The sequence below is a fragment of the Myotis lucifugus genome, unplaced genomic scaffold (genome assembly GCF_000147115.1).
Source record: "Myotis lucifugus unplaced genomic scaffold, Myoluc2.0 scaffold_0, whole genome shotgun sequence".
Lineage (NCBI taxonomy): Eukaryota > Metazoa > Chordata > Mammalia > Chiroptera > Vespertilionidae > Myotis > Myotis lucifugus.
In genome coordinates, this window is record NW_005871048.1 from 58898028 (window position 1) to 58919974 (window position 21947).

Consider the following 21947-nt stretch of genomic DNA (forward strand, 5'->3'; position numbering starts at 1 on the left):
CTAATTTTAACATTATAAGAGCAACTGGTGGGTATCTTTTTTTGAGGGGAAGGGAAGATGCCAAATTGTAAGGGCTACCAGGTCTAATGAAAGGACCAAATATTGAAACTGATTGTGAAATAACTGTAAGGCCAATAAAAATAATTGGGAAGAAAAAAAGAAACTATTTGGCAGACTCTCCATAAACTGTTGATTGCTTCTTTTTTCCTTATTTTGATTTGAACAGACTGCTATTTAATTCATTAATATCTACTTTGATAAGATGTCAGGGAAATAGCTTATACTATATTTTTCTTCATGTTATATCTTACAAAATTATGAAAAGTCTTTTAAATAATGTACATGTTTTCATTTTTGTGGGACATTATAATTTTTTATGATTCTAGTATATTTTATATAGGTAGGGATTTTTCTAGGTTTTCTGACTCAGTATGTATGAAGTTAATTGTAATGTCAGTGCTCCACCTGGTGGTAAAAATATAAGCATTTTATTTTACTTTATTTTTTATGCTAAAAATATGGGAGCTAGAACTTTATATCCTAATTTTAAAAGTTTGTAAAAGTGACTAGCAGATATCCAGTACAGATTAGTAAACATAAGTTGAATATTAGTCTATAATATACTCTACTTAATTCCATCATAGATTAAAATGTGGAATGCAGTTACCTAGATATATAATCGTTTTACATGCCATTTTTAGTTTAATGATTTATCCTAACTGAGTAAGTAGTCTAGTTAATTATATATTTATATTATTTTATATACATTGCATATTTATTTATGCTAGAAGACATAACCTTTATTTTCTATAAATATTTAAATATATGTATATCTTCTATCATCTATATAATATACCCTGCATTCTTTTGTATTAATTACAATTTAATTTCATGGATATTACCACCTTCACATTAATATTAGGTACCTCGGATGCTGTTAATATGTAAAATATTTCCTCACACTAACTTTAATTTAACACACAGTACTATTTATAATACCCAATTAAAATTCTAGGAAAGGATCAATTACTCCTAATTATAATCCTTAACTTGACAGCTTATTGCCTTTCATTTTTTACAAATATGCTTTAAATTTGATTTACTTCCTATAAATAAATCCTATTGTGTATATTTTTCCAGCCTAGGAATCTTATTACATACTTTACTAACTCTACTGTCAACACAATTTGTATGTCCCATCAGGCATCTTCCATCTGAAAGTTCCTGAATCTTCTCCTATTGGCTCAGCTATTGGAAGAATAAGAGCTGTGGATCCTGACTTTGGACAAAATGCAGAAATTGAATACAATATTGTCCCAGGAGATGGGGGAAATTTGTTTGACATCGTCACAGATGAGGATACACAAGAAGGAATCATCAAATTAAAAAAGGTACATAGACAAGTTTTTAGACAGCTGACTACTCGATCATAATTAAAGAACAGAAAGACTAAAACTTGAGAATGACAACAATTTTCCTTCAGTTAGCAATATTTCAATTTTTTTTAAAAAAACAGTTGTTTCTAAAACATTCACTCCCACTTGTACTTTTTATCTGTGATTCAACAGGTATATATTTCTGTTGAAACAATCAGGCCTATTAGTTTGATTAAATCATTAAAAAGTCTACCAGAGTTTAATTGATTTTCAATTTTTATTGTTACAATTGTAGATTAAAAATTAATGTAAAAATAGGATGTACAAGTAAACTTTATCACCACCAGGCTTGGTCTTGCCCCTTTTACGACTTTTCTGAGAAGATAAATATCTAACTCACACACTGTTGGTGAGCGTCGTTGATATCATAGTGGAGGAATCCTGATGTGGGCAAGCTCTGCTACTGGAGTGAAAGAAGTGAGAACAATAAACAAGTTAAAAAGCACTGTCAACGGCGCTAAATTCAGGTTTGAACAACGTAAAGCAGGGTGAAGGGATAACCAGCACAGTGGAGGGCGTTGGCAATCTCATAATGGCCAGAAAAGGCTTCTTCATTAAGGTGAAACTGAAGCAGAGACAAGCAGTGTGGTTCTCTTGTTACTGATTAAGAAATTTAGGCAATTAAGTAGTAGGATGAATACTTAAATTAAGTAAGAGGACAAATCAATATCTTGTGTGATTTCTCAAATAGTTCCATATCACTTCTACAGAAGGTATTTATTGGGAACTAATAAGTAACGATATCATGTTTAAGATAAAGAATGCTAAAATAATAGCCTATTTATTTTAAAATAATAAAACTTTTAGGAAATAAAAAAACAACCCTTATTATCTTGATGTTACTTGGCATTGTTACTTCATTTTAAATAAACATAGCAAACATAGCTGTGATCCCACTGAATCCAACAAAGAATTGTTTTCATTTTTCTTAAAAACATTAGATAAGCCCAGCCAGTGTCACTCAGTGGTTGAGGGTTCACTCATGAACCAAGAGGTCATGGTTCAATTCCCGGTCAGGTCACATACCAGGATTGTGGGCTCTATTCCCATTGTAGGTCATGGAGGAGGCAGCTGGTCAATGATTCTATCTCACCATTGATGTTTCTATCTTTCTAACTCCCGTCCTCTCTGAAATCAATAAAAATATATTTAAAAAACAAGCAAACAAAAACATAAGAGATAAAACACTTTACTCTTCGCCAGGACTCTAATAAGTAGGTTATGCTCTCAACTGATCCCAATGGACATTTATATTTTCCTTATGCCCTGTTAGTCACTAAAACTCATTTCTTTCTGTGGTCTTACATGGCATGAAAGTGAGTTCACATGATTTGGTAGCAGAGCACCATCATGTGGTTAATTTTTTATATATAGGCAGATATATACCTGAATTTAAATTTAAAATACTCTTCTTTTTAGCTAGTCTGTCATGCAGAATTTCAAAGAAAATTAAGTGGTGTTTATTATTTGTTTCTGCAAACAATATGTTGTTGTTTTTGAAAAGCTTTGTCTTCATCCTTTTTTTTAGCATCTGCCTAACTTCCTCATTCAGTCTCATCAACTCTAAATTAGCCCCAAATTGACATAACGGAGGCAGATTAGCTGCTGCCTTGTAGACATTTCTGTGTGTTGCATTGTCTTTTCAAACTCAAAATGTCTAAAGCTGAATTCCCTCTCTTCTCCCAACACAAGCACACATGCTTATGTTTTCTTCTACCTGGATAAGGCCCCACCTCCTCTCCAGTTCCTTAAACCAGAAATCAAGGGGTTTTTTATGGTGCTTCCATTGCCATTGACCTCCCCTTGCAAAGTAAAACATGACCCAGCCACTGACTTCTCCTGACTAGGGTTAATATTTCCTTCATGGGTTAAGTTACAACCCTCCTCATTACTCCTTTCCACCACTGTCATGCTATTCTCTGAGCCTTCATCCCACTGGTTGATAGTAGATTCTTCTCTTTGTGGCTTTAAGACTGAAGTCCGTATGTTTTTGCTAGCTACTGGCCAAGGTTCAGTCTCATTTCCTATAGGTACCCCTTAAGCAGCTGCCAGGAGGACTCCTACACTCACAAGTTTACTCACAGCCCTAGAAAACCACCTGTAGTGTACCTTTCTTTTATAACTTCACATGATTAGATCAGAGCTTTCAAGTAAAGTCTCCCTTTTTATTAACTCAACATCTAGTAAGAATCTTAATTATATTTGCATAATTATTTTTTCCATAAAACAGCAAATATATGGGGTGATATCCCATTCAATTCACAGGTCTCTTGCACACTCAAGGATACGGGATTATACAAAAGTACAGGTCATTGGGACAGGGATCTTATGGATATCTTGGAATTCTGTCTAAGCCCCTGTTTTTCTAATTCCTCAAAATATAACTCTAGCTATGCATTTCCACTCAACATCATCTAGAAACATGATGAATTCTGGAAGAGCTAGGAAGTTATTCTCTTGTATTTTACATTGAGTAAATTAGCTCACCTTTATAATTATAGATTTCTGTCTTAGAATTTTATTTTATTTTTCTAGCAAATGAAATCCTGACTGTTCTCTTTTTATTTCAAATATCAGAGTCTTTGTCGATTGTAAAGTAGATGAATTTCATTCCTTGACACCACCCCATGTCTCCCTCCACAAAAAGTGGAGGGTACTCAGTGATATGGGTTGGATAAAGTCACCTAGAGAGAGATCAGTGTTGTTCGTCTTTGTTCTTTCTGAACTGCTCAGTTTTTATAAAGTGGCATTGCCTAAGGGTCAGGGTCATGAAGAAGTAAGGCCTTCTAGGATATTATTGTAGCATTTCTTCTATGGTTTTTTTAGTTCTTTATCATTGCAGGATATCAGTGTTCAGTTGTAAAAAATATAAAAATAAAAACATGTATGTACAGAAAGGTTCTTTCATCTCGCTGTGTATCTCCCTGACCACCAAGTGTTTGCCTGCTGTGATAGGTAAAGAGATCTTAAAAGGCATAGGCTATGTCTGATTCCCTTTAAAAATGTAGGAAAGGTATGAGAATTCTCCCTTCATTTCTAGGCTTGAAATGGACTTTAAAGTGGAGAGTCAAGCCTGGCTGTTGTGGCTCAGTGGATGAGCGCTGACCTATGAACCTTGGAGGTCACAACAGTTCAATTCCTGCCCCCACCCCCCAACACACACACACTTAGGATAGAGCATATGCCTGGGTTGTGGACTCAACAACCCCCAGTAGGGGATGTACAGGAGGCAGCTAATCAATGATTTTCTCTCATCAATGATGTTTCTATCTCTCTTTCCCTTTTCCTCCCTCTCTGAAATCAATAAAAATATATTAAAGTGAAGAGTCAAATCCATCAGATAGCTGTGGAATTTTAAACAAATTGGTAAATAAAACTGAGGACTTACCTGGAAAAAGTTGCCTAATCATATAGATAATTAGAGGCATTTTAATCTCTAGGAGAAAGTAGAGAGCGAAATGAGGAACAATTGGTAATAACTCCTGCATTTGCCTAATCATATAGATAATTAGAGGCATTTTAATCTCTAGGAGAAAGTAGAGAGCGAAATGAGGAACAATTGGTAATAACTCCTGCATTCTAGGATAAAAGTTAATTCTGGGACATAAAAAAGGAAGTAGAAACCAGGGCAGCTCAAAAAAATTTCTAGGCAAAAGGACTCAAGGTGATAAAGTCAAAATAGTCTTACCCTAGAAGTTAGGGATCACTATAACAGAAAAATCATGTTTAATATTCACTGACCATATAGAGCTAACAAAAACAAATATACTTTTCTATGTTCTTTACTTTGGATTAGTTAGTACTCTGTCTTATACATCCATCTGTCTCAGATATCTTTTAACTCATCAGATTTCCCCAAAAAACTTCAAATGACATGGAACTTAGTATTTCTTCTAACAACTCATTCTTTAAACAAGATAAAATGTTTCTCTCTGAGTTTGTTGAATGAAAAGAGAGAGCAAACCTTAATTGTCATTGTATCTTACTGTCCTCAAGATGGCTAGGTGACCACCACATAGGCCATTAATATTTTAAAATTAATTAAATTTGAATGGTTTAATTTGTTAAACATTTCTTACTTTTTGAAATCTGAAGTTACCATTTTAATAACTTAAATAGTTATCCTATATAATAAAAGCCTACTATGCTAAGTGTCCACTCGTCAGTTAGTCCAGTCATCCAATCTAAGCGTAATATGCTAATGATATGCTAAGGGACCACTCAACCGCCTCACTTATGATGGTGCACTGACCACCAGGGGCAGACGCTCCGAGCGGTTAGATTAGCTTGCTGCTGGGGTCCAGCTGATCAGGACTGAGTGAGAAGGGCCAGACACAGCCTGGAGCCCTCCCGCAGTCCCTCCCTGGCTAGCCAACCTCCCGTGTCCCTCTCTGGCCCCGATCCTGCACCGATGGGGTCCCTCAGCCTGGCCTGCACCCTCTCGCAATCTGGGACCCCTTAGGGAATGTTGGAGAGCCGGTTTCAGCCTGATCCCAGCAGGCCAGGTCGAGGTACCCCACTGGTGCATGAGTTCATGCACCAGGCCTCTAGTTAATTCTATAAGAGACTAATAAATAGAATAAACCTAACTGATTTAACATGATAGCTTTTTAATGTGTGAAAATATATGCCCTGTCTTGCTTTCATCTTCTTCATTCTGGGCTAAACATTTCCAATTGTATTTGTGGCAGTTTCATGTTTTTCTCTTGAATAATGTTTTGCAATCTGTTTTGCAAATATGAGTTTCATAAGTTGCTACCTTTAACAAAAGAAGGTGTGGGCCAATCAAAACAAAAGCATTATAGGATTATCTCCTCTACTTTTTCAAGACATAACCAATAACTAAAATATCAACCATGGCCTGTGAGTATGACATTCCTTACTTTTATTGGCTTAAAGATAAATCTAGATCCCTAACAGGAAAGAGATGGAAATGGAAGAAAATTGATATAATATGTAAATAGTTATGAGGTGAGCAACTAAAAATATTTTAAAAAGTAAAAGAAAGCATTAAATATAAAGCAGATAAAATATGGATGAATAAAATAAAACAAAGGGAATAATTAGAGGAAAAATAAACAGATGCTGAATAAAAATTACTGTGAAAAAAACAATGTCAAGTCCAAGAGGAATTGCTGTTTGCTATAATAACCTTCATGGAATTGTGAGAGTTTTTGAAGATTTCACAGTAATTTTTAGATTTTCCTTTTCCATCCTTAGAGAAAACACATAAAACAACAATCTTGTCCTTGAAAGAGAGAAATAGACTTCCTTTATTTCCCCCAGGTGTACTGAGGCAAAGAACAGATGGGTCCACACAGCAATTAGCAAGTCTAGCAAGTCCTAGGAGTCATGCTAGAAGGAATTAATTTAGAAAGTGAAAGTTTTAAAGGTCTCAGTAAATCTTGAAGTTAATGTCAATTTCACATTGTCTTAACTTTTCATAGGTGGTCAGGAGTCAGATTCATTGACCTTAACGTTTTCATTTCTATAAAATTCCACAGCAACACCATATTTCTAGAATAAAATATTTTCAGTTATTGGAAACATAAAACTAATATTCAGGAAAAAAGTGAATATAGGCAGTAATAAAGTTAAAATAGAGAATCAGTGACAAATGACATCCAAATATATTTCACAGTTTTCTTTCATTTGATTATATATGTTCAAAACCTTAATTATTGGTTAAAAAACATTTTGACAATGCCTAATAATTCTAGTGTCTAATAATTATATATTCAATGCTGAGAAAACAAAAGACTAAAACTATTTTCATAATTAACACTGTGCAAGTTTTGTAAATCTTGATACAGTCCTTTTTTTAGTGAAAAGATCTACCCATTTAAAAGTGTTTAATATAAAATTATATTTTTGCCACAATATGAAAAATAGTCCAAGAAAAAGAAACATACATTGTTATACCAAGTTTTTAAGTGGGATCTAAAGAGTATCTTTAATTACCCAGTTTCAATTTTGTGTTATAATTACAGCTAACTTCCACTAGATGTCAGCATTGTATAAGAGCAGAAAATACTTCCCTTAAAAGTTGCTCTTTTGCTGTTTTAACCGCTCAGATAAAAATGAACAAACCCTACTTAGCATGGATGTGCACATATATGTCATTATTAATGTGTGCAACTGGTTATCTTTACAAGTTACCCAGCATCTTCTACAAGGGGGGGGTGGGTGATTCTTTTCTTGAAACATCCCCTTACCCATTAAGTGTCAAGGACAATGAATTATTGAAACCAATACAATTTGTATTCACTTGCAAATGATCTGAAGCCTTGTTCACCATCTCTGAGCCTTCCATGTGAATGCACCTCCTCACGTTTGGTTTGTCCTCGCTACAGCCATTGGATTTTGAAACAAAGAAGGCGTATACTTTTAAAGTGGAAGCCTCCAACCTTCACCTTGACCACCGGTTTCACTCTGCGGGCCCCTTCAAAGACACGGCCACCGTGAAGATCAGCGTGCTGGACGTGGAGGAGCCGCCGGTCTTCAGCAAGCCGCTCTACACCATGGAGGTGTATGAAGACACCCCCGTTGGCACCATCATTGGCGCCGTCACTGCACAAGACCTCGATGTGGGCAGCAGTGCTGTTAGGTAAGATGATAAAAAAAACCTTTTTTTTTCTGCAGAAAAAGAAATAAAAGCATTTAAAAAATACTCTGTCAAACCTACAGGAAAATATAGTGGCTTCTCATAGATATTAGTGGAAAAGCCATAGGATTTGGACAAAAACCTCTGACAATAAATCTTTGCAATGGCATTTGGTAGTGGTGTGATGTTGGACATGCCACTCAAGCTAACCGATCTCAACTTTCATCTCTAAAAGGGATTTAATAATACAACCTCAAAGGTTGATTCTCGTGATTAATGCTAAGATGTTTTACAGTGCCTGGAATATAATAGGCATTGAATACATTTTTCTAAAGTCTCTGTCTTTCACCCAAAGTCGTGTTTGAAAAACATTTGCATTCTGCAGTGTCTTTTCTCGCTGTCACAATTGTGTCTGCTGATGGAAGCACAGTTGGAGTCAGCCCTTGGATAAGTTGAATTATGGAATTTCTCAAAACCCAGACTTTGCCAGGAGCTTCTATTGACATACGGCTGCAGGGTAGTGAGTCAACAAAGCAATCAATGGAGTAAGAAAGTGTAAGAAGTCTCTCTCCCCATCCCCTCAAACCCATAAATTCCACTGGCACTACTGAAACCTGGTGGGTTTACCCCTTTCCTCACTCATACATTGATCCTGCAACATATTTTGAGACTTGTTCTACTTCAGCTTTGCTTCTCATCTACCTTTAAAGTCCTTGCCACATGCCCACATACCACCTGCCTACACATAGTATATGAGACCATACCAAAGAAGCATTAAGTAGGCTGTTATAAAAAAACACTTATTATCATATTTTAAAAATCTTTATTGTTGAAAGTATTACATAAAAATGCAAAACGCTACTCTATTGTTATAGGGAAAATATATAGACACATATAGCATAAGATTTTATGCCATGAGGTAATTATTGATTAAAAACACGGATTAACCAGAAAGCCATAGCCTCAACATATTCATAGCATATAGGAAGATCTCAGGAAATGTCTTGGGAGTATGTAAGATCTGCTCTTTGTATTCCTCTGAATCCATCCTCCAGAGTGGCTCAAATATGTTCCTTCTTGAAGCATATCTGTCTGTGATCAGAAGAGAACCCTAAAGAAAACATTTGTTTTGGGGAAAGGGAAGCAAATTGCAATTGCTGAGTGCCCTACATGTCAGGTCGAATGCTGGCTAATTTACTCATTGGGTTCAAGTTGTTGTTCTACATGCCCATATACCAACATGGTTCACTTCCAGTTAAACGCCAGGGAACTATATTTATTACCAGCGTCTGAAGGGGCATTCTCAAGAATCTGCCATGTTAGTAGTTGTTATATACAAAGTCATTCATCAATCTTGTTCCTGAAGCCCCTGTTGATAATTATGAAGCGGGAAATGTCCAGTGAGCACATTTACAGGTACTTTCAAGAACATAAACAGCTGCAGAAGAAATATTGAAGGTTGTACAGGAAGTAATATGAAAGTAAATAAATACGGATTGAAACTCTCTCCAGTGCAACAAATGAGGAGACTCCTGGGACACAGTGGACACGTTATCTTGGAGAACATGCCAGGTTGTTTAAATTTACTGTATGTCCTATTTTTGAGGACTGATAAAGCATGTTTATATCAAAATATTAATACATTATGATTTAATTTAATACTTGTAAAGAAAAATCAGAGTTTATAAGTAAAAATTTACATTGGGTAAAGATAAGCTGAGCGTTACTCACTTTCAAATAAAGGAACGTGGTTAGAGTCAAGACCCTCGTGTGAGAAATAAAGGAAAGCTACATTTTAGAGAAACTCTCCATCTATAAATCCATTTTTTTTAATGTCACAGGAGCTAGTGTCTGACAAGTGCTATTTTATGTGAAATAAAGTAGTATCCCCAGTCTTCCTTCTAAAGGGTACTGACTCACTAAAGCTGTAGACACAGATGGATCCCCACGAGGGGTTGTCCAAAGATAAAACTGCCTTTGAGTCAATATGAAAGTTGTCTTTCTTCCATGTCCTTGGAGTAAACAATAAGCTTGAATCATCAGTTGAGGAAACACAGGGTTATGAATCATCTTTTCTTGGTCTGAAAACATGTTTGCTGACTTAAGATTGATAGCAAAAATATGTTGTGCAAAATAAGCATCAAAATGTAAAACTACTTGATATATTTAGAGATGGTCTGTTTGTTTCATTTTATTTTGCTTAACTGTCTTTTCACAGGCTTATTTTGCGAGGTGTTTATTTAGGACTCTGCTATTCTATACTACTGGGTACTTACTAATATAACTATTTTATCATCACTGCACACAGCAAAGAGCCAGAATGCAATGACATTAATCAAGGATTCAAAGAATTTAGAAGCAAGTTTCAGTTAGTTGTAATGAATCCAAATAGCCCTTCTCTGATCTCTCCTGCCCAGACCTTAATTTCCTTTTTTTCTCATCTTGTGGAATTTTTACTCAGTATTATTTTGTACTAGTTTCAGGTGTACAGCGTAGTAGTTAGACAACCATATCCTTTACAAAGTGATCCCCCCAATGTTTCAAGTAACCACCTGCATCAATAGCTATTACCATATTATTGATTATGTTATGTATACTGTACTTTACATCACAATGACTATTTTGTAACTACCAGTTTTTACTTCTTAATTTCTTCACTTTTTTACCTGGTCCCCAAACACCTCTTCCCTCTGGCAATCATTAACTCATCCTCTGTATCTATGAGTCAGCTTCTATTTTGTTTGTTAGCTCATTCTCTCCTTTAGTTCCCACATATAAATGAAATCATGTGGCATTTGTCTTTCTCTGTCTGACTTACTTTGCTTATCATGATACCTTCTACATCCATCCAGCCATCACATATGGAAAGATTTCATTCTTTTTTATAACCAAGTAATATTCCATTATATATTTGTACCACTATTTTTAATCAACTCATCTACCGATGGGCACTTCGGTGGCTTCCATATTTTGGCTATAATTAATGCTGCAGTGAACATAGAACTGCATATATTCTTCTGAATTAGTGTTTCAGGTTTCTTAAACTTTGCATTTGGAAGGATGTAATATTCAAACATATCTCTAAAGAAAGATAAATATATCAGAATCAAATATTATTAAAATTATAGGTGTTGTATTTTTATTTCCCTCCAATTGCTTAAACTTTCCTCATTTATTATTGAGAGGAGTTAGAAACAGGAATAGGCAGACAGGGAAAGGGGTGAAAGGAAGGAGAAAATATAGATGTGACCTTTGGAGCCAGCTAAAACTGTTACAGGATTCCAGGGCAGGAGGAATAGGGAAACTGAGACACAAAAGTTAAAACAAGGCCAAACAGTGTGGGCAATTTGCAGCCAGCTTGTAACTAACAAACCATTATCTTCCCCAGCCAAGGACACTCGAGCAAATAGCTAAAAACAAAACAAAACAAAAAAACACAAAACTACCTGATGAGAGAATGCAGAAAGGGATGGGGAAAGGGAAAAGGAAAAAAGGACCATTTTACACTCGTCTAAGCAGAGAAGCCAGCAGTCTCGAGGCTTGGCAAGATAAAGTTGCCAGGTGCATTTCATGAATCCTGGGGAAGCCACAACAAAGTAAATGAAGGGACCTTGAGAATTGATCTGTACCCAAACAGTCAGCAGAGGAATTTTGAGATCATGGACAGGAGAGTGTGTGATGCCTCGGACCCCCACCCAGCCTGCTCTCCAGATTAGCTGAGAGCCCGTCTGTGCTTCATAAGCCAGATGTACAGGTTCACTTGCTTTGCTGTTGCTTTTTTTCAATAAAGGTGCATGCTTTAATTGCTTTAACAAATTGGCTTTTCACAACGCAGTCAGGGTCTCATATAAATTCATGTGTATGAGAAGACGAGGATCAAGGTTGGGGACAGTGTTCTCCCACTGGCTCAGGGGGCTGTCCTGTCTGGTCACACTTCTCTGATGTTGGTGAGAAGTGCCTATAACAGTATTACTTTTTTACAAATGAATATTTCCTACTGTGACCTGAATCATTATTCATACATCTTTAGAGCTTTAAAGAATGAGATGTAATATTTTCAGAATAACTATACCTTCAGATATATTTTACAAAATGTGTCTGAGAGTTGAGTTGGGTCAAAGGTAGCTTTTCCATTAAATGTAACAAAGTTATTAGGAAAAAAAAATTAAGAAGAATGCTTACCTAATAAAGAACATAATTTTTAAAAAGCATTTCTGAAAACTAATTTATAGAAAAGTAATAAAATTGTACGTTGTCAAGTAGCCTATACAAATTAAGTTAATATTTTAATTTTTGATTTCTATTCAATTGTTAAAACAGATTTCTTAGCAACAGTCACTATGCATACATCTAAAAATTACAGATTTGCTTCATTTTCTATAGGTCATGAACATTTTTTTTTGTTTTTTATTTGAATCTGATATTTCATCTACTCATCAAATAAGTATAACTTAAAGTCTGTATTTAAAGATTTTGCTTATTTAAGCCAGTGAGTTAGGCCAAATTAGAGCTTTCATGTTATACTCTTGTGATTAGTTTCAATTAAAATATCATTCTACTCTAAGATTTAATGTGGACTGTCACAAAACCAATGTACACATTGGTGGTTCACTCTGAGGGTATACATCTTAAAGATTATCTAGACATTTTAGAACTGGGTCATATATTCTCTGAATTGTCCAGGAAATGTAAGGGAGGTTCCACTGTCAGTCCATTTTTGATCATTTCTTATAAATATCAACTCATTGCTATATTGGGAAAATTATCACAATAAAAAATGGTGGTTGTCGCACATTTACTATTCAGTCAGGCACGGAGATTAGTCACATAAAGGTAGGACATCAGGAAAATGCCAGGACCTAGTACTAGACCTACAATCTTAGAGTCTGACCAGCTGTGGGAAGATGCTGAAGATGTACAGTTGAGTGGAAAATGTTCAAATAAGTTTCAGGTAACTCCTGAAGAAGGCAGTGAGCTTTCTGGGAGAATAACATCCGGAGAAAAGGAGGTATCAAACCTCACAAAATAACTGAAGTAAAAATTAGATGCCAGCAAATAGTGAATGAGAGCAGAGCAAAAGCACCACAGTGTGGAATTGGGCTGGATATTGGTGCTCATGGTTTCTACTTCTGGGGATTGTGTGGGAGCTTTCTGACTCAGGTATTTTAAAGTTGAAGGCTGTGTATGGCCCAACTTGGTTCTAGAACATAACAAACATTTGTATGGCAGGAATGTTTTGGGGGAAGGTAATACACCATTATTAATAAATAGAGGTCCTGTGCACAAAAATTTGTGCACTCTGGGGGGGCCCCTCAGCCCGGCCTGTGCCCTCTCGCAGTCTGGGACCCCTCGGGGGTGACCACCAACTGGATTAGGCCCACTCCCCGGGGGACTGGACCTAAGCTGGCAGTCAGACATCCCTCTGGCAGCCCGGAAGCCCTCGAGGGATGTCCACTTGCTAGCGGGGAGCAGGCCTAAGCTGCAGTCAGATATCCTTAGTGCTGCTGAGAAGGGGGGAGAGGCTCCCACCACCACTGTACTGGCAGCCATCAGCCTGGCTTGTGGCTGAGCAGAGCTCCCCCTGTGGGAGCGCACTGACCACCAGGGGGCAGCTCCTGCATTGAGCATCTGACCCCTGGTGGTCAGTGTGTGTCATAGTGACCAGTCATTCCCAGTCGTTCTGCTGTTAGGGTCAATTTGCACATTACCCTTTTATTATATAGGATAGAGGCCTGGTGCATGGATGGGGGCCGGCTGGTTTGCCCTGAAGGGTGTCCCGGATCAGGGTGGGGGGTCCTGCTGGGGTTCCTGGCCAGCCTGGGTGAGGGGCTGATGGCTGTTTGCAGGCTGGCCAAGGCCCCCAGTGGGGACCCTCACCCCATGATGGTGTGGCCATTCTGGGTGAGAGGCTGATAGCTGTTTGCAGGCTGGCAACGGCCCCCAGCCACCCAAGCTCCCAGTGGAGGCTGGCTGGAAGCAGGTACCTGGGATTTATTTATCTTCTATAATTGAAACTTTGTTGCCTTGAGCAGAGGCCACAGCTGGCCAGGACAGGCGGGAAGCTTGGCTTCCTCCATCGCCGGGGCAACCAAGCCTCCTGCTTGCTCCAGCTCTGTGGCTGCTGGACACCATCTTGGTCAGGTTAATTTGCATATAGTCGCTCTGATTGGCTGGTGGGCGTGGCTTGGGGCGTAGCGGAAGTGCGGTCAATTTGCATGTTTTTCTTTTATTAGATTAGATGTGGACAGAGAGAGGAAGAAAATAATACATATACTCTCTCTCTCTCTCTCTCTCTCACACACACACACACACACACACACAATTCTATGTCAAAGCACATATATCTTCTCCATTTCATCTTTACAAGAACTCACTATTGCACTGTTGGGTGGGTATTATTTTCCAAATATTATAGGAGACAAAGAGAACAGGCATTAGGGGGAAATTTCTAACCTGATTGCTCAAGGTAAGTGAAGGAATTAGTATATCACTCTAGTTCTCTCTGTTCAGAAAGTCAGCATCTTTATGTGTTATTATTCACTGCCACTCAATGATGGTTGATTTATAGAATCAAATTCTATGTCAGTGTCAGACTGAACTAAATACATGAATTTGCTTACTAAAGTTGCAAGATAATTGGATTTGGATTGATATATGTGTAGAAGCATTAAACAACAATATAGACACAGCATTTTATGTATACATGAATTTTTTAATGTGTCCAGAAAAACTTAAAATTACAATAAAAATAACGTGTACAGTGATTCATTGTACAAAGATATATTTCTTTTTTAATCAGCTTTGTAAATTATAACATTGCTGTAAATTATAATTAACTAGATGTAAAGTGATTAATTATCTGAACTTTGTCTGGGATTGAAGAGTTTTCTGGGATTTAGTGTTTTCAGTATGAAAACAAAGTCCTTAAGAAACCAAAAGTAGATGATTGTCCTAAATAATGCTTAATATTTAAATTTTTAAAATCCTAAATGCATTGCTTTGAAGGAGAAATATTTAGCTCTTAGGTAGGTAGAGAAAATAAAATCTGTGCATTGAACTTAATATAGTATTTAAGTAACAGCATTCAATTTTGAGGTAGATTTTGGCAAGTATAAGGCAGTTTATATACTTTCTGTGAACATGGTTGTCTTTCTTCCTCAAGGCCCTTTGAATTTCCTAGCTTTATTCATCTCTGTGTTGCCAAAGATCTGGGATGTTATTTTTCAGACACTTCCCAGTGAAACAAACATAAATGGTGAAAATTATATTTTTAAAATTATTTAAAAAATAAAAATCTACCATTTACTGTCCCTGGAAATTTTCTAAAAGCATATAGTAAATGGAAGAAATATTTACTGAAGAAAATCTACTGAAACATTTTAAGAATGGCAGGAGACTGTGGCACATGACACAGGGCCTGAGCCCTGCCTCCCACTCCCATCTCCCAACTCAGCTGGACAGAGAACCCACTCTGGCCTGATGTGGTTGAGAAAACATGACTCCTCTGCCCTCAACTCCCAATGAGATGTAACATCTTACCTGAGGGGCAGGGTTTCTCATCCCCCCAACTCTGAGTCTCAGAGGACAAATTCCTTGGGAGGTGGGCTGCTCACTTCCCCCACCCAACCCTGCTGGAAGGACACAAGCTCTACCCCTGGCAGGCAAATGATATGGGGTCCAATCACTCACTCCATTTTGCTAAATGAGATCACCCTCTGCCTTCACCCATGCCTGGACAGTGATTCAGAGAATTTCCCAGGGTTATAAGATGAACATAAGAATAGAAAATTCAGCCTAGCTAGTGTGGCTTAGTGGTTGAACATCGACCTATGAACCAGGAGGTTCATGCAGTTCGATTCCCGGTGAGGCAACATGCCTGGGTTGCAGGGTGGGGTGTGCAGGAGGCAGCCCATCAGTGATTCTCTCTCATCATTGATGTTTCTATCTCTCTCTCTCTCCCTCTCCCTTCCTCTCTGAAATCAATAAAAATCTGTATTTAAAAAAAGAATAGAGAACTCAGAAGATCTTCTGAAGATACTTGCTTTTCTTTATTTTTTTAGCTTTAATAGACATAAAATTATAAACGGCAATAATTATAACAATGTTTTATTGGGCTTTTGAATATATAGATGTAATATAGATAAAATATATGTAAACATATGTGTATATATATATATATATATACTTAATAGAACATAGCTACATAGAAATAAAATTTCTGTATTTGACTAGAATTAAGCTAATATGAATAAGAATACGATGTTAAGCTTTATATGATAAAACCCAGAGGAGACACTAAGAAAATAATTCAAAAATGTAGTAAAAATTATAGAAATAATTAATATTATACTAGAAATATTTACTTATTGAAAAATAAAGTAAATATAGAAGAAATATAAGATCCTAACACCACACATCACAACTTTTGTCTCATACAAGTGAAATTTTCAAATAATTGGAGCTTACCCCATTAAATGAAAAATATGTGAACTAATAAGTTTAAATTAAAAAAAACTACTGCATTGTTGCACAACTTTGTTAAATATGCCAAAATGATTTAATTATTTGGGTTAAATGATGGAATTATATGTATGTGACTATAGATATTATTGAAATAGGTTATGAAAAAAATAATTTTATGTTTGTAAAGTGATAATTTATTGGAGTGCTTGGAGTAGAGTATGTTTGTAGCAGTCAGAACAAGATTGCTGGTAGGAAACAGTAATAGAAAAGTATTGTGCCCTAACTGGTTTGGCCCAGTGCACAGAGCATCGGCTTGCAGATTGAAGGGTCCCGGGTTCGATTCCCGTCAAGGGCACATGCCTGGGTTGCGGGCTCCATCCCCAGTAGGGGGTGTGCAAGAGGTAGCCAATCAATGACACTCTTTCATCATTGATGTTTCTCACTCTCTCTCCTCCCTTTCTCTCTGAAATCAATAAAAATATTTAATTTTTAAAAAAAGCATTGCATTCCATGCAAAGAAAGAGAGATAGGTTTCATTCTATGTGGGTAATAGTAATAGCATATCAGCATTGTCAAGTACTTTCAGAATCTCCAACCATGTTTAAATTTGTTCTACTCCCTCTGCACCAAGCATTTGGATGGTCAATTTCTCATTACTCATGGTGCTTACTGTTCCCTGAGGATACTCGTTATGACCTTGGGCAGCTCTGACTTGTCTTTGTTACATTTATCTGAATAATTTCTATAGATTCAATGCCCCTGTCTTATCTCTATTCCACTGGAATGTGATGAGTAAATTAACACCTGCTTTATGTCAGCATCCTTATGAAGTCAAAGGCAGCTGGCATGTCCTTGTGTCTCCTTCTTTCAGCCGGCATATCCCTAGTTATTTCAAGTACTTCTCATAACCCATTGAATCAAATCTCTTTACAGCCCTTTATACCCTTGTCTCTCAGCAAGATTCTGGTATACAGGAAATGCTTACAGTCTGGTCCCCTTAAAATACACCCGACACTGAACAGGACACCTTTCCATCACAAAGGCACTCACAACATACCTACATTCCTTCTGATTGGGACAATTTAGACAGGCCAATTCAACTCATATGCACATCTTCTGGTGGGGGGGAACCAGAGCACCTAGAGAAAACCCATACAGGCAGGGAGAGAAGTACACGCTCCCCACACACATGGCCCTTGCCGGCATCAATTCTGTTTTCTCATCAATGTTGTAACAAAATGGCATGGAACAAAACAGCGGCACTGCCCATTTCTCCATACTGGATTTTACCAGTATTTTAAATTTTCACAAATCTTTAAAACACAGTTGAATAATGGAAAAAAAATAAAATAAATATAACCATGATAAATGTGATTAACTTTTAATCCATACCCTAATTATACCCTTTGATAGTCTTCATAGCCCATCTCCTTATTATAACTCATGACTTAAATCACTTACCTTTTTTCAAGTTATTGTGCCTCTCAGATGTTTCCATAATTCCCAACAACTTGTAGGCAGTTTCCTAACACAAACTCCATGGCTTTGCTAAACTCCTTTTGAAACTTCCTGAAAAACCTTTCTTCCTCTCCTCACTTTGTCTTCCTCACTCTTCTCCTCAAAAATTCCTTTACCATCTTCCAATATCAGCCAAACATCACCTGCAGGAAAGTCTGTATGAACCAGTAGGCTTGAACTGCATGTCTTTTCTTTGCACTCTCTAATGTCTTCTTTGTTCTTCTAGCAGATGTTGAAATCTGTTTATATGTGTCTGCCCAACAAGACTCTTCATTGGTGGGATTGTACTTTATTAAAATAATATGCCTCAATCCTAGTATGGGGTCTAAAACATAGTGGACACTGAGCAAATATTTGCTAAATTGTACAAATGAACACAATCTACACCAACATTCTTCCAAAAATGCTGTAGTCACGAAAGAGATTCCGTAGCAATTTTCTTCTTAATTTAGGCATGGACCCTACTGAGTAAAGGTTCTGAAAAGGGCTGCGGTGAGAAATGCTCTCTTCTCCAGAAAAGATTATGTGGTAGAGAGAATTAAACTCATTGTACCCTGTGCTCCCTGACTTTCAAATGTGCCTTAACTTCATTTATGGTTTTTGAGAACATTCTTATGAGACAGGATACAACATTGATATCATTAGACATCAATGCATTCTCACCCCTCAAATCAACAAGAGAATTATCAAAGGCAGATTCACAGCATGACTCCTACCCTGATCCTATAAGTCTCAGCTATCTTCTGGTTCAGAAATCAGTTTCTAATAAATATTGACAAGAATTATGAATCTCATGTACGGTAGAAAGGCAAAGTAATTTTGATTTAGCACTAAGATGACATCCAAACTGCCCTAGTTTCCAATGACCAGCTTGTCTGCTATTTTGAAATAGATACCTTAACTTACTCTGATGAACAAATAGATCACTGCCTTTGGCCTGGTGATTTAGATGGGCTAATTACGAAGATGTCATCTGCTTTCACCCATGGTTTGTAGTGGCCTTGCCTTGATTCAGCTGGCCTGAATAATGGTGATAAATATATGTTTAAAATTGGTACTACTATATAATAATAATTATAAGGAAAAACATTGATGACCTGTTTCAAATATCAGCTCTAAAACTTTCTAACTAGGTGGAAAAACATTGATGACCTTGTTCAAATATTAGCTCTAAAACTTTCTAACTAGGTGAACTTGGGAGAATTTCTTAATGTCTCCATGCACTCTGGACTCTGAAGTGGGAAGATTAATAATACTCACTTTTAGGGCTTTTGTGGGGTTTTAATAAATAAACATACATAGATATTTGGAACATGTCAAGTACATGGTAAAATTTCAAAATGTTTATTATTATGATTGAAAATATATGTTTGAATATAATTATATATACATATATATGCATACATATGCATATATGTGTGTGTGTGTGTGTGTGCACGCCACTATATTTCTCTCATTACCTGAAGATTTATATAAATTCAATGTCTGTTTTTTGTTTTGTTTTTTCTTGGATTTTTTAGTCCAGTAGCTAAAATGGCAGTGTCTGTTATTACCAAGAAGATTAGCTAATAAAGAAGATAAAAAAAGACAGTATTAACCAAGGTCACTGTTTTTTTTAAAGGTGTCCAGATTTATAGAACAATAAACAACAATGGCCCTTTTATATGTCTTTGGGGGAAAGATTTCTGTGCATTTACCACATTGTCAGTTTAAAAATGTCCCCTCAATTTCCTTAATATGATGCCCTTTTCCCTATCTGTGAATACAAAGATTCTACTTCTGCTCTGGCCGAAGTTCTTTGCAGCTGTTTCCAGATGTCTCTCCCACCCCCAGCTCTTCCCAAAGCCGCCATTAAGGGATTTTTTACTGCTCAAAAAGGTTTTAATATTCAGCAGGTTAAGGAAACCCATGGTCAGCTTCAGAATTTTAGTCTCTGCTGAGCTTTCAAGGTGTCAAGACCCTAAAATAATATGAACAGCAGGAGCACTAAATCTTTCATTATTTCCCCTTTCCCCTTGAGCATACTGACTTTGCAATAAAGAAGCTGTCATTTACACTCTTCTTTATTGCAAGGTGGGTAATAGCTACAGGGAGAAAAAATAAGGAACTGTGTCAAGTTAGCCTGACTGCCGTTATGATTAATGTGTAATCATTGTGCATTTGCATCTCCTCCTTTTTATATACAGGTACTTCATAGACTGGAAGAGTGATGGGGACAGCTACTTTACAATCGATGGAACCGAAGGAACCATCGCCACTAATGAATTGCTAGATAGAGAAAGCACGGCACAGTATAATTTCTCCATAATTGCGCGTAAAGTTAGTAAGTATGGCATAGACGGACTCGATGTTATACTGCAGCTTTTGGATTTAACACTCTTAAACGAGTCCCTGCTGAGGTGTTTTTCATTTTTGGACTGACAGCTGAGTGGTCTCCTGGGGAAACTCCGAAACCTGTTCCTTTCCCTCAGGGCGTCAGTCCGGAGAGGTTGTGACAGCTGCCAGCGAGCCCTGTTTGCAGGATTGCATGAATATCCAGTGCTGCATTTCATTGTGTGACCTCATCCCTTCCCCGCTGCACCCTCAAAATCCCACCAGACCCCCCACTTCTCTTCTACATCAGATCCCCCTATGATTGGGAGCTTCACTGGCCAGGCAGGAGGAAGTAATTATAAAATCACCCATTCTGAAATATTTTCTGAAATTGAAGACTGCATTTTAAAAATCACCCCTCTTCCTTCTCTCTGCTTTCATTAGAATCTAATTTTAAAATGAATATCACTGTGGAATACACAGGAGTTTTAAGTATTCTTCTTCAAGGAGTCACTCAGAATCTATGGGATGGTTACAAATGATTACTTGTTTTGATTCCTGCCTGGTCCAGAAGAGAATTCCCAGGACTGAGTGATTATAGGTCTTCTTTGGCTGGATGATCAAGGGTATTGTCACAACGTCCTAAGGTAACAGATCAGGTGTGTGTGGTGCCATCTGGCTATCAGTACAGCCATTTGCAACAAAAGTGTATCTTTCCAGTCCATCTGCCTATGATCTCTTGAAAGATTTGGAGAAATCCCTTCTGAGTATCGTTCATTTTGTTTCAGGCCTATTTAATTTTGTGCATGTGATACAAATACTTTGGCAGCTAATTTCACCTCTCAGGTGTGTGTGTGGGAGAGGAGCTGGCTGTGAATGTTTCTGTTTGAGGGGTTTTTGATCAATCTCAACTCACTGGGGGGTAAATAAGAAACAGTTTTGTTTATCTTCAGCAACTGCTTCAAAATATGAATAATCAGACACCTTTTCCCAGGCCTTGGTGAGGTCTTTAGCACATTTCCTTCCCTTCAGGTTATTCTGATTACTAAAGGTAAGCCTAACAGAAACGTCAATGTAGCTTCTGCCTTGTACCTTGGAACAGTGACCTGTCATGGGAGAAGACTGGCTACCCTGAGGCTACCACACTAGAGAGGCCACGTGCCGTGCCGGTGCTCAGGCTGACCATCCAAGGTCAGCTCCGCCTTCTAACCATACCTGCCAGTGTTCTGGAAGTGTGAGTGAAACCTGGAACCTCTAGTCCGGGCCACTTGCTAGCTGAATACCGCAACGTAACTGCTGTCGCTACCATGTGAAATGCAATCTATTACCCAGCCAAAGCCTGCCCAGATTCTTACCCACACAATTGTGAGAGTAATTATTTCAAGCAACTACACGTTGGGACCATTTGTTTTACGCAGCAGATAGATAACGGCAGAATTCAATGACACTATAAATTAGAGCCGTGATTCTTTGCTTGTGGGAATAGATTCTCTAGTCCGTTAGAGTGGAAAAGAGGGAGATAAAAATGCACAAATCTCCCTTATCTGTCCCCATATAGTGTTTGGTTGCCACTGCATCTATGATTAAAATGGATTGGCAGTTGACAGTTGCCC

General features: G+C 37.3%; 1 protein-coding gene across 2 annotated transcripts in view; it reads left to right on the forward strand.

Moving 5' to 3' along the window:
• Nucleotides 1-21947, forward strand: part of CDH12 (cadherin 12) — a 171456-nt gene that overhangs the window by 135764 nt on the left and 13745 nt on the right. For both annotated transcript variants that reach the window (XM_023752773.1, XM_023752815.1), the window contains 3 exons: nucleotides 1204-1391; nucleotides 7790-8043; nucleotides 20208-20344. In XM_023752773.1, the coding sequence (XP_023608541.1) occupies nucleotides 1204-1391; nucleotides 7790-8043; nucleotides 20208-20344 (579 nt within the window). The remainder of the gene's footprint in view (nucleotides 1-1203; nucleotides 1392-7789; nucleotides 8044-20207; nucleotides 20345-21947) is intronic.